We start from the raw sequence: 13,159 nt of genomic DNA on the forward strand, positions 1-13,159 counted from the left end.
AGTGTTCTAAACCTAATAAGTCAGCAGTTAATATTATATATTAAATTGTACCAGAGCCTAGTCATTCCCTAATAAATTCTACAGAAAAATGCTTAGAGAAGCATTTTGGACAATATTTTCATTCACTCATCCCATTCATTCATTTAACAAACTTTTATTGAAAGGCTGCCATGTACTGTAGGTATGCTAGGCATTAGGGATATAGAAGTTAACACACATGATACCTGTCCTTAAGGAACTTATGACCTAGTAGTAGGAAACAGGAATGTTAAAATATGAATCCTATTAAGTGTTTTCTGAAGAAATAAGTAGAAGGCAGGATATGGGACTGCAAGTCCCATATCGACTCAAAGGTGGAGTCAGTCCATTCACCTGGGAAGAGTGAGGTCAGGAAATCTTAGCTGAGTCTTGACAAAGAGCAGGTGTTTCCCAGCACACAGAAGAGACAGGGAATGTGGAGAATGGCCTTCTGGTGCAGGGAGCAGCATGAGCAGAGCACAGAGGTGTGATGTCACACACACAGAGGTGTGTCACACAACCTTGGGGGACCTGCAGTGTGAGTAGTTGAGTGTGAACAAAGGGTGAGAAGGAGAACCGGATGGCCCAGAAACGAAAGGAAACACCTGCTGATGGAGGCTTTAAGCAGGAGCTTTTATACTATAGGACATATAGGTACTGAAGGATTTTAAGCAAGATAATTACCTTGAGACACTTGAGTTACAAGCTGAAGGACAGGCTGAAGGGATGCGATACTGGAGGGGAGACCTGAGCCAAGTCAGTGGGAATGAAAGACAGGGGGACCTGTGAGGGGTGCACGGAGTTGCATACGCAGAATGTAGTCACTGCTTGGCTGTAGGGGACGAGGGAATGGTGAAGAGGTGTGCCAGGTGGAGCAGAGTTTGGAAGACAGACATAGTCTGAGATCCTTAAGAGTTTGGAGATTCTCCTGGTTGGAGTTCTAGCCATCAGCATAAGTTGAAGACACGGGAGGGCATGCATTGCACCTGTGGAGACGCGATGCTGGAGAGATGCCAACCAAGGAGAGAATTTGGGAGAAGCTGCCATTTGGATGGCAGAGAAAGAGAACCACCTAAGAAACAAGAGGAGCAGTCCAAGAGGCAGGAGGAAAACCTGGAGAGAAAGGTGTTTTCCCCTTTCCCAAGGGAAGGAGGATCTTGGAAAGAAACAGAGTTAGGGCCTGCAGAAGCAAAGTAGGAAGAAGAAAGAAGGAATTCTCTGAATCTGGCAAGAGAGCTCCCTGATTGGAAAGCAATGAGACATAATGGTTTTGCAATTCAGTTCAGCAAACATTTAAAAGATTGATAGTACCCAATGCTGATGATAATTTGGTGAAAAGGGCACTCCTGGAAAGTATTGTTGGAAATGCAATTTGGTACAGCTCTTGTATTAAATTTTTTTAAATTGAAAGTATAGTTGATTTGGTGCTTCCCTGGTAGCTCAGCTGGTAAAGAGTCCGCCTGCAATGCAGGAGACCCGTTTGATTCCTGGGTCAGGAAGATCCCCTGGAGAAGGGATAGGCTACCCACTCCAGTATTCTTGGGCTTCCCTGGTGGCTCAGGCAGTAAAGAATCTGCCTGCAGTGCGGGAGACCTGGGTTCAATCCCTGGATCGGGAAGTTCCCCTGAAAGAAGGCATGGCAACCCACTCCAGTATTCTTGCCTGGAGAATCTCCATGGACAGAGGAGTCTGGTGGGCTACAGTCCACGAGGTTGCAAAGAGTCGGACATGACTGAGCAACTAAGCACAGCAGCATAGTTGATTTGGGCTTCCCAGGTGGCTCCGTGGTAAAAATTCCACCTGCCAATGCAGGAGGCACAAGAAATGTGTGTTTGGACCCTTGTCAAGAAGATTCCCTGGAGGAGGAAATGGCAACCCACTCCAGTATTCTTGCCTGGAGAATCCCATGGACAGAGGGGCCTGGCAGGCTCTAGTCCAGGGTGGCAAAAAATCAGACACAACTGAGCACACACGCACATAGTTGATTTACAATGTAACGTGAGTTTCAGGTGTACAGCAAAGTGATTTAGTTATATTCTTCCCCCCCCCCCATATATATATACATACATTGTTTTTCAGATTCATTTCCCTTCTAAGTTATTACAAAATATTGAGTATAGTTCCCTGTGCTAAACAGTAGGTCAACAAGACAATAGGTCTTGTTGATTATTTGTTTTCTGTATAATAATGTGTATATGTTAATCCCAAGTGCCTAATATTTTGTGTATCATCTTCACACAGGGGCCATGCTAATCTTCTCTGTATGGTTCCAATTTTAGTATATGTGCTACTGAAACAAGCACTGAATCAGTATGGTCTTTGTTCCTTCAATTAAACCTTTATGAAATATCCAAAGGAAATATTAAGATGACTGTGCAAAGATAGCCTTGAAGGGATTTTCAATGCAGCGTTCTGATAATCGTCAAACTTGGAGAAAAACAAGAGGGAATTGGTAAAATAAACCTGACTGTAGAATTCTATGCAACTATTCAAAAGAATGTGAGAGAGTTACGTGAGTACATTTAGAAAACTTCCTCAGTAAGTCCAAATGAAAGGAAATAAATAGGATAGGTTATATAATTACATTTCTTGTATTTTGCTGGAAAACTTTTTTTTAATTATTGTGTAAAGTGAAAAAATAACCATGTTAAGCTGGTGCTCACCCTCTTTCTCAGTACCCCCAGGTTTCCAAACTCTCTTCACAAACTTGCAGTTTCTATCCATTAGGCTGTAACACTGATTTATGGTAGAAAACAAGGTCACCAGGGTGGGAAGAAAGGCTATAATTCCACTTCTGTCAATATATCTTATCTAGCAATTTTTAATCCAAAAGAATATAGAACAAAGAGTTAACAGAAATTTGGAGGGAGGGATAAAACTGAAGGAATTTTCACTCTCTGTATATTGTTAGAATTTTTATTCAACTATAATAGAGGATTTATTATCCAACTATAATAGGAGATATTTCCATGGGATTAGGAAAGGAGGTCATCATTAATATTTGCCAGAGAACTGCCCAGGGTGGAAGCTTGACTGCAGAGGGTTGAGAAGCAGATAATGAGGAAGTGGTAGTAACATTGTTTTTCCAGGGAGCCTGTCTGTGAAGGAGAAAAGGAAAGACAGAGGAGTGGCTGGCAGAGTGGACCCTGGTGGAATGATAGCTAAGAGAGGCAGAGGGGACGAGGGAAGTAGATCCAGGAGTGGGCGTGGGAGGGAGGTCAGCACAGGGCAACGTCTCAGACAGGTTGGCGGTGGTCAAGTCAAGACCCCAGGAGGAGGAATTGCTCTCGAACCAGAGAGGGGACGGCTTTTCCTTGATAAAGGAGATAAATCTTCTTCTCAAAGATTTAAATTCTGTCTCATAGAGAGAATGAGCTGATGCATATAAAAGAGAAACTGTAATACAGGTGGAGAGTGAAAGCTTTGAGAATGAATCTGTGCTCTTTGTGACCCCATGGACTGTAGCCTACCAGGCTCCTCCATCCATGGGATTTTCCAGGCAAAGGTACAGGAGTGGGTTGCCATCTCCTTCTCCAGGAGATCTTCCCAACCCAGGGATCCAACCTGGGTCTCCCGCATTGCAGGCAGACGCTTTACCATCTGATATACCTGAGAAGCCCTGAATCCATGCTAGGGGAGCCATAAAGGGAGCAGTGACTCCTTCCCTGGAGGTGGGGAAGTTCACACAGGGGAGGGAGTACCTTCCTCAGGGGAGAGGTCTGGCTAAACCGGTCCTGGCGGGTTGACACTGAGGGCCCCTGCTCTGCTCCCACCATGAATATGCTGGGACGTGTCCTGACCAGCAAGGAGCTCGTGGGTGACATCCTAACATTTTGGGGATGTAACCAGAATTTTGGGCTCCCCTGGTGGCTCAGCTGGTAAAGAATCCTCCCGCAATGTGGGAGACCTGGGTTCAGTCCCTGAGTTGGGAAGATCCCCTGGAGAAGGGAACAGCTACCCACTCCAGTATTCTGGCCTAAAGAATTCCATGGACTGTATAGTCCATGGGGTTGCAAAGAGTCAGACATGACTGGGCGACTTTCACTTTCAACCAGAATTTTGCCCCCTTAAAATCCTGGGAAGCCCAGTGAGCTGGGGCACATATCTCCCCACTAAGAACAAGCCCTCTTTCCCTCCCTCCAAGGTTTGGAAGCACCATCGAAAGCTGGAGGCCCGAGATGGTTGCCGCCAGCCACAGCAACTTACAAAGCGCCTGGCGGTAGGTGACCTGCTGGTCTGACAGCAGCCTCCCTGGTGCTACTTTTTCTGGCCCCCTCCCTCCCCCAGAAAGTAGCTCTCTCTAGAACCTTCGCCCTCCGACAGCCGGCACAGACATGAATCGGGAAACATCCGCCTTCCATCCCCCACCCTCCCCTCTGGGGCCTGGCAGCACCGCCCCCCCCACCCCCACCGCCTCAGCACGGCCTCCCTGCCTCCCAGGTGGGTCCTGAACCTGCAGTGTCAGGGCAGCAGGAACGTCCTCAGCGCCCTGCGGAAGGCTGTGGAGGTGGACTTCAAGGACAAAGAAGAACAGCAGTCACAGGGCATCTACCTCTTCACGGGGGGCATCCCTGACCAGGACATGGTGGGTGAGCCTCGTCACGTCCTCCTTTATCCTCTAGGACTCCCACATCTTCCCCTGGGTGGACGCCTAGCGACCAGTTTCTCCAGCATGATTTTCCCATCTAGACTTTATCACCTGGAGATGTTGTTCAAATGCAGAGGTGGTTAGACCTGGCTCCCAGGGGCCTGAGAATCTGCATTTCTAATGAGCTCCCAGGGGATTAGAGGCTGCCGGTCTAAGATCTCAGGCCCAGCTCCCCGCCAAAATCTATGAAGATAGTAAGAGAAATGGTGACCCAGGCTCTTCCATCTTTCCCTCCTCAGTGCCACGTACTAGACCCGGTACACAGTAGGTCCACAAGAAAGAGACTGGGCTGAACTGACCCGAGACCAGCAGCTGGAAAAGCCCTCAGGCCTGGGCCCCTCCTCCCTCTCTGCCCACAGGCCATGCTCAGCGCCTACATGGCCGAGGCCTGCGGGGGCTGCGACTTCCATCTGAACGTGTGTCTCTTCTATGTGGGTGAGTCACAGACGGACACCATGCCCCCTGCCTGCTATGCCAGCCGCACGGACACGGCCGCCGCCTACAGGGAGGTCACCCGGGCTGCTGGTGGGCGCTTCCACTGGTTTGGAGACACAGGTGAGTGAGTGGTGCTGGTCCCTCCACCTCTTTCTTTGCAGACAGTAGTTTTGGTACCGACATAGCTCCCTGTGCCATAAACATAGGGATAGGGTAGCGGTGGGGAGGGAGGCTTAAAAGGGAGGGGATATTTGCATAATTATCGCTGATTCATGTTGTTGTACAGTAGAAACTAACACAGCATTCATTGTAAAGCAATTATGCTCCAATTAAAATTTTTTTAAATACATAATAAGGTCCATCTAGTCAAGGCTATGGTTTTTCCAGTGGTCATGTGTAGATGTGAGAGTTGGACTGTGAAGAAAGCTGAGCGCTGAAGAACTGATGCTTTTGAACTGTGGTGTTGGAGAAGACTCTTGAGAGTCCCTTGCACTGCAAGGAGATCCAACCAGTCCATTCTAAAGGAGATCACTCCTGGGTGTTCATTGGAAGGACTGATGCTGAAGCTGAAACTCCAATTCTTTGGCCACCTCATGCGAAGAGTTGATTCATTGGAAAAGACCCTGATGCTGGGAGGGCAGGAGGAGAAGGGGATGACAGAGGATGAGATGGCTGGATGGCATCACCGACTTGATAGACATGAGTTTGAGTGAACTCCGGGAGATGGTGATGGACAGGGAGGCCCGGCATGCTGCAATTCATGGGGTCACAAAGAGTCGGACACGACTGACCAACTGAACTGAACTGAACTGATTAAGTAAATTATGGTTTAGGTGATATGCAGGCAAGGCAAAATTGTGACGTGATTCAGGAGGGATCAAAGCTTGGGACACAAGACTGATCTCTCTGATTTACAAATGAAGAAATGACTCTCAGGGACATGAGTGGCATAGCTGGGGCTGGAACTCATTAAAAGTGCCAGGCACATACATTTAAGTTATTATTGGTGATTATTATTGATAATAGCAAGCATTTATAAAATAGTTATTATATGCTAAACTCGGTTTTAAGTGTTTTAAACATGTTGTGATTCATTTCTCACAATAACCCTATGAAATGGGTTATGATTATTACCCCATTTTTCAGCTAGTGAAGCTGAGACACAGAACCCAGAGCACAGAGGTAGTAAGTAAGGAACCAGGAGCTGAACCCAGAGTCTTACTTCTTAGGCATCACACTCTAGTCCCACTCAAATGAGTTATATTTGAGATGTTACTACAGACATTATTCACTGCAGACATTAGCTACTTTAAGTAACCTCAAGGTGGATCTTATTCACTGGAGGAGCGGGACCTTTCCCTGACCTACTCTTCTGTGGGTGAGAGCTCTTGGCTGGGTGCCAGGATGCTGGGTCCCAAGCTGGCTCCACTCTTGGTACCCTCACTGTACCTGCCCATCTCCTTTACCACCAGATAGTGTGGGGTGGGGGCTGGTCAGCTGAGCCCACTAACACCCCAGCCTGCCCCCTGGGCTGAGGTCTCTCCACGTGGCCCTTGTGTTTAGAGATATGGACACTTGCCAGAATCTGTACCCCTCCCCCACACTCATGATGTGCTTTGTTTCCAGGTATTTACGAAAGTGATGATATCAATGCCATCACATCTGAGATGGAAAAGGCTCTCAACTACTCCCAAAAGGTATGCCTTACGTATGGGACAATCAATGACTACACTGGCTTCTGTTAGAGTCCTGGGGCTGTCATTAAAGGACCACAAAAGAGGTGGCTTAAAATGACAGATATTTATTCCCTCACAGTTCCAGAGGCTAGAGCCTAAAATCAAGATGTCTAAAGAGCCATGACCCATGCCCCCCAAAGACTCTGAGTAGAATCTCTCTTTACCTTTTCGTAGCTTCTGGTGGTGACTGCTCTTAAAGAAATGAAATTTCACTGGATGCTTGTTAAAAATGGCAAGGAAGATACTGTTCAAGATGACTGCAATCAGGGGAGAGAGGTTGAACTCAACTGTGATTATACAGCAAAGATAGCTGGGGATTTATAGCCAATGAGCAGAGTGAGAGGGTTAGTGGAATGAAAGTTACTAAGATGCAGTTGATTAGATGTCAAGGGTAGAGAGATTCTTGCTAAACAAGCTTAACAGGATTCTTTGCTAAAACTGGGTTCAACAGTTCAGTTCAGTTCAGTCGCTCAGTTGTGTCCAACTCTTTGCAACCCCATGAACCACAGCACGCCAGGCCTCCCTGTCTCCATCACCAACTCCCGGAGTTTACTCAAACTCATATCCATTGAGTCAGTGATGCCATCCAACCATCTCATCCTCTGTCGTCCCCTTCTCCTCCCACCTTCAATCTTTCCCAGCATCAGGGTCTTTTCAAATGAGTGAGCTCTTCGCATCAGGTGGCCAAAGTATTGGAGTTTCAGCTTCAACATCAGTCCTTCCAATGAATATTCAGGACTGATTTCCTTTTGGTTGGACTGGTTGGATCTCCTTGCAGTCCAAGGGACTCTCAAGAGTCTTCTCCAACACCACAGTTCAAAAGCATCAATTCTTGGGCCCTCAGCTTTCTTTATAGTCCATCACTCACATCCATACACGACCACTGGAAAAACCATAGCTTTGACTAGACGAACCTTTGTTGGCACACTAATGTCTCTGCTTTTTAATATGCTGTCTAGGTTGGTCATAACTTTTCTTCCAAGGAGCAAGTGTCTTTTAATTTCATGGCTGCAATCACCATCTGCAGTGTTTTTGGAGGAGTCAAAACCCAGTCAAGAAGAGGGCTCAGAGGAGCATGACCAAAGTTTGGTCAAGTAGGGCATCCTTATCACCAGCACTCCTTGGCATTCCTTGGCTTGTGGCAGCCTCACTCTGATTTCTGCCTCCATCTCCACATGGCTCTCCTCCCTCTGTGTGTGTGTCTGTGTCTCTTTTCTTCCAAGGACATCAGTCATATTGGATTAAGGGCCCACCTTTCCAGTACAGCCTCATTAACTTACATCTTAATTACATCTACAAAGGCCATGTTTCCAAGTGAGGTCACGTTGACGGGTACCGGGAGTTTGGACCGTGTCTTTTGGAGGACACAACTCCCCCCACATCAGCTTTCAACCTTTGTGCTGATCCACAGACACCAAAGGCTTCCAGTGAAACATGAGGGTTTCCTATAAGTCACTGGTTTCGGGTCTGTGTGCTCTGCATCCTGGCCTGTACACCCGTGAGCAGATCAAGCTCATTCCCAAATTTGCCTTTGCACCTGCTATTTCCTCTGCCAGCTGTTCCCCTCCCAGGCCATCCGTATTATTCAGGGTTCACTAGAGTGTCACCTCCTCAGAGAAGGAGTTGAGCAGTTCAAGGTTAGGTGAGAGAGGGACCAGATCGCATCAGGAACAATGAGAATGGAAACAAAGGAACAAACTTGAGATCATGTTTTTAAGGAAGAATTGACCAAACTTGTGGCTGATTGAATACATGGGGTGAGAAAGAAGAAGAAATCCTGGGGTGACTTGCTGGGGGACCTGGTAGACAGTGGTGCCATAGACCCAGAGAGAGAAATCAAGACAGGGTTCAGAGAGGCTAGAACAAAGGTGAGTCTGTGGGACTTGTGAGATAATAAGTGGGGGCATCCTTCTGGCAGGTGGATAAAGATGAGGGCCAGACATAGAGGTGCGGGGCAGTTGAAGCCAGGAGATGGACAGAGCATGTAGGCGACTCACATTTCAAGTTCCACCATTGCCAGAACTGCCTGTCTCCCCAACTACGTTGTGAGCTCCTGGGAGGGTGGGGCCATGGATTGGCAGACCTGTGGCTCCCCGAAATGTGTCTGAGCTTTCCACCCTGAAAGGGCCCCTCTTTTGGTGTTTTGAAAAAACTGCTTCTCAGGTGTGCATTAGTCCTGCTCCCTCATTTGATAAACTCGTTCCCAAGGTGTTAATGGGAAATACTGGTTTAATCCACCCTTATATGGTGTTATTTACATTCACACGGTGCTTTCTAGTGCTTTGATTGAGAATAATTATTGAAGAATCTTTCAGGCAGTTGAGAACTAGGTAGGCAAAGGAGCCAAGTATTACACCACCATTCTGCAGGCCCCCAGGGTTGGCCATGGGCACAGGGTCCACATATGGAGCGAAACTGGCTTTGGGACAAGGTCCACCTGAGAAGGAATGGAAGATCCACTGTATACTTATAGTAGCCTTGGGCAAGTCCTTTAAGTTCATAAGATTTACTTCCTCACCTGTAAAATGGGATAAGATGGCACTTACCCTGCCTGTGTAGTCACACACCTTGTGGACAAGAGGGTTTGAGACCCCCAGGCACGAACTAGCCCACTAACTAGCCTGATACATCCCAGGACCTCTGTACTTATTATTAGTAGGTTTGAGCATAGAACTCTCAAAGAAAAATCCAGGGGCCCCAGTGGCCTCAGCACCTCCTGCTCTGTGTGTGTGTGTGTGTGTGTGTGTGTGTGTGTGTACACACTCCCTGTGGGGAGGTACCTGGCTGACTCCCCATCCCCACTGCAGTGTGCCTTACTCGTGTCCTCCCTGAAGAACCAGTCTGGAAAAGAACAGCAAAGCGTGGCCCTCCTGAAAGAGAAGCCGAATGTGCTCAAGCCGAGAAGCCAGCCCAGGAAGTTCTGTCCTTCCAGGCCCACAGCACCCTCCGTGGCCAGAATGGTTTGACTCCCCCCGCCCCCACCCCAATAACACACAGAGGATTTTGTTTCCACCTTGTCTCATGGTCTTTCCTAGATCGTGAGGTGGCCTGGGCCAGGTCCCCAGATCCCAGGGCCAGTGGATGCGGGGGTAACGTCTTCAGTGGTCAGTGGCCCGGCCTCCAAGAGGAAGGAGACCACCGGGGCCTGCTTCTCAGCTCTGGCCACCCCGTCCACTCCAGCTTTGGCTCTGCCTGGTTGTCCCCACCTCGTGGTACTAAGGGTTCCGTGGAACTGGCACCCATTATTACACGTGCTGGTTACAAGGCAGGAAGGCTCATTTGGAGGGTCTCTCAGGGGCAAAGGAATAAGGGTGGTGTGGCATCTAATGGGCTCTTGCTGCTTCAGCTCAAGGCTTACAGGGGCCTGATTGGACCTGGGTCTTCCGCAGGGTTGATCCTTGTTCACAGCCCATCAAAATCTGTCCTGCATAAAGTGTCCACCATAGCAACACAGGGGGCGTCTGGGGTGTGCCTGGGGGAAGACCCCAGATTCCTCAGCACTTGTGAGCAGCAGCCGCAGTAAGGTGTGTGAACTCTTTAGCATTTCACCAGCTGACAGACTCTGGTGAACCCAGCTCACTCCCTTCCCGAGGCTGCACTCTCGAGAGGTTCTGTCCACACGGGTACTGGTGGAGTTGGGAGCCAGCACCTTCTCATCTTCCCAAATTCTGAGGTGAAACCCCAGGGTCTCGGAGTCTGCCGGTTGGGCCTTCAGTTTGAGGGGGTTTGGGTTGCACCAGGGCCCCTAATGGGCCTCCTGAAACGAGGGAGGGGGCTCTGGGTAGGTGATGGGTGTCAACTGGTCCCGGGCCTGGGTGACTTCGTGCAACTGTCGCCACGTTCCAGTTGTGCCCAGTAATGAAGGAACCCCTCCCTTAAAGCTGAGGTGCCCGACATGGCAGAGAAATTACTGAGTGGTTGCTGGTCATTCTGGAGGCCCAGAAATCCCAGTCCAGTAGGAAGAGGGGCAAGTAACTGATGAAGAAAGTTCAGGCAAATCCCCACAGCTGTCCTAGCAAGCTCTCTCTCTCTCTGGCCATGTTTCATGGCTTGGGGGGTCTGAGTTCCCTGAACAGGGATTGAACCCAGGCCACAGCAATGACAGCTCCAAGTCCTAACCACTTGATCGCCAGGTAACTTCCATAGGCCCTCTCTCATAACACACACACACACACACGCATTTACCCATTCATATATATGCACACACACACACATGCACACACACATATTTTTCACTTCAAACACCAGGGTCCTCTCTGTATCTGCTGCAGGAGAGGGCTGAGCATATGAGAAACCTTCTTCCTCAGGCCTCTCCATGCAAAGGCTCCTACTTGACATATTGGGGCTGGGCTGATGGGGGTACTGCCCACCACAGACAACAGGCCTCTGATGGGAAAGGCTGCCTGTTTTCTAGAGCATTGAAGATGACCCTGACAGAGAGAAGAGGCCCCCCTTGAAAGCTCTGCCATGGCGTCCACTCAGTGGCAAAGCAGGCATCCCCCCAGGTAAGGCATGGCCACGGGATGGGAGGGGCGGGCAAACACGGCTGAGACATGGATGAGTGATGGCAGTCACTAAAGTGATCAGTGACCGTGCACCTGCCCTCTGCTAAGATTGTCCCCTTTAAAGCTCGTAACCATCCATCCTATACAGCAAGGAATCTATTAGTTCCTCTGTTTTACTGATGAAGAAATTCAGGCTCAGAGCGACTAAGGAGAGTGTCCAGTGCCAGCCAATCATGACAAGGCACTGGTATTTTTATGAAAGTATTCAGCTCATAGAACCTAAGACCATGCGTCTCACTTCTAACATCAGAAACAGAGCAGAGCAGTTCAGAGCAGAGTTCTGGAGTTCCGGAGTCAGCAAGTCCTGGGTAGAGTCTTTGCTCTGCTTCTCACTGACTGAGTCCCTTGTGCCTCATCTGTAAACTGGGGGACTGTGAGTAATAGCAGCTCTAGCTTTGCTGATCCCAGTGAGGCCAGAGTCAGGTCATCCCAAAGGACCTCAAAGCCACCTTGGAGCCCCAGTTCTGAGGGCAGAACATAGCTGAAGTTGACAAGTCTCTAAGCCAAGCTACATAGCTTCACTGCATAAACCCTCAAGGCTGCTCCAGACAACAGGCCAAATGTCCTCTAGCTGCAGCCCCACCAGTGAAGGAAAGGACTACCGAGCGGAGGAAGAAGACCCAATCAAGGGATGCAGAAATAGCTCTCTCACTGTTCTACACAGAGACAGGGAATAACGTGGGTGAGTTGACGGCTGCACAGATGTCTGGACAGCCCCCTTGCCCCTTAAGACCTGGAAGGTGATCAGGCCCCGTGGGAGGGTTACCCCTCCAGGACACAGACAGCAGTGCCCCCAGAGCAGGCCTATCCTCAAACCACTCAGATCTCCCAACCCAGGGAAGTGAGCTCGCAAAGTCTTGACACAAAGCAGTAGAATGGGAAGAGGTGATGTCGGCATTCCCCCAGGTCCCCGGGTACAGCGCTTTGGCTCTGTTCACGAGGGGCAGTGTCCTCAGACTGACTGGGAAGGAAGTGGGCGTGAGTCCCCCAAGTCAGCAGGATTGATAACTGTGGAAAGGCACAGGTCCCAGTAGCAACTCATTGAGAAGCACGGGGGTGGGGTGGGGTGGGGTTTGGGTAGGGGAACCCAGAAGACCTCCCTAGATCCCCCCAAGAGTCCCTCCTATCTCTCAGCAAGTTGCACCTAAGGAATGTTACAACTGACTTGACTGACAGAAACTGACATGGAAAAGGGAGGAGAGGGTAAGAGAATTGCACAAGATAACTCTGCTCTCTTTCTCCCAGGCTCGGTATACAAGAAGTACCCTCAAGGAAGGGGCCTAAGAAGGACTAGATCGTCTACTGAGTTGCCCAGAAAGGATACAGTCTGCTCCAGCCAAGAGGTATTATGCTGTTTGTACCAGCACGTGCCTCCCAAGCAATCATTCCTTCCGTTATATCTGGGAAGGTGGACATACTTGGAATTGAGACCAAATCTGCTTAGAATGACTGTGTCAAGTGTCAGGATAAGGATTCAAGAGAACTACGTGGAACCTGAGTCTGCCACTTCCTAGCTGGGTGACCTTGAGCTAGTCACTCAATCTCAGTGTCTTCATTTATAAAATGAAGACTCTTGTACTTAATAGGATTGCTGATTAATTGAAGTATATTTTGTGTAAAGTCCTCAGTGGTATCAGATCCTTTTGGATGCAAGTACCAGAAACCCCCCTTCTTGTTCGGATCCAAAGATAGGAATATCTTTTCTTCTGGCAACCAGTGAGTCAGTCTGAGCTTGGTTCTGATTGGTCCAGTCCTGG

At 48.8% G+C, this 13,159-nt stretch overlaps 1 protein-coding gene and 1 non-coding gene across 6 annotated transcripts in view; one reads left to right on the forward strand and one right to left on the reverse strand.

The window, feature by feature from the left end:
• Window positions 1–13,159, forward strand: part of VWA3A (von Willebrand factor A domain containing 3A) — a 57,151-nt gene that overhangs the window by 34,338 nt on the left and 9,654 nt on the right. For all 5 annotated transcript variants that reach the window (XM_061401377.1, XM_061401375.1, XM_061401376.1 and 2 more), the window contains 8 exons: window positions 4,163–4,237; window positions 4,459–4,603; window positions 5,026–5,221; window positions 6,728–6,798; window positions 9,645–9,797; window positions 11,252–11,342; window positions 11,974–12,084; window positions 12,648–12,745. In XM_061401377.1, the coding sequence (XP_061257361.1) occupies window positions 4,163–4,237; window positions 4,459–4,603; window positions 5,026–5,221; window positions 6,728–6,798; window positions 9,645–9,797; window positions 11,252–11,342; window positions 11,974–12,084; window positions 12,648–12,745 (940 nt within the window). The remainder of the gene's footprint in view (window positions 1–4,162; window positions 4,238–4,458; window positions 4,604–5,025; window positions 5,222–6,727; window positions 6,799–9,644; window positions 9,798–11,251; window positions 11,343–11,973; window positions 12,085–12,647; window positions 12,746–13,159) is intronic.
• On the reverse strand, window positions 2,214–2,321 carry LOC133238965 (U6 spliceosomal RNA). Its single transcript, XR_009733704.1, has one exon. It is a non-coding gene; the product is annotated as a U6 spliceosomal RNA (small nuclear RNA).

The sequence above is a fragment of the Bos javanicus genome, chromosome 25, assembly GCF_032452875.1.
Source record: "Bos javanicus breed banteng chromosome 25, ARS-OSU_banteng_1.0, whole genome shotgun sequence".
NCBI classification, from domain to species: domain Eukaryota; kingdom Metazoa; phylum Chordata; class Mammalia; order Artiodactyla; family Bovidae; genus Bos; species Bos javanicus.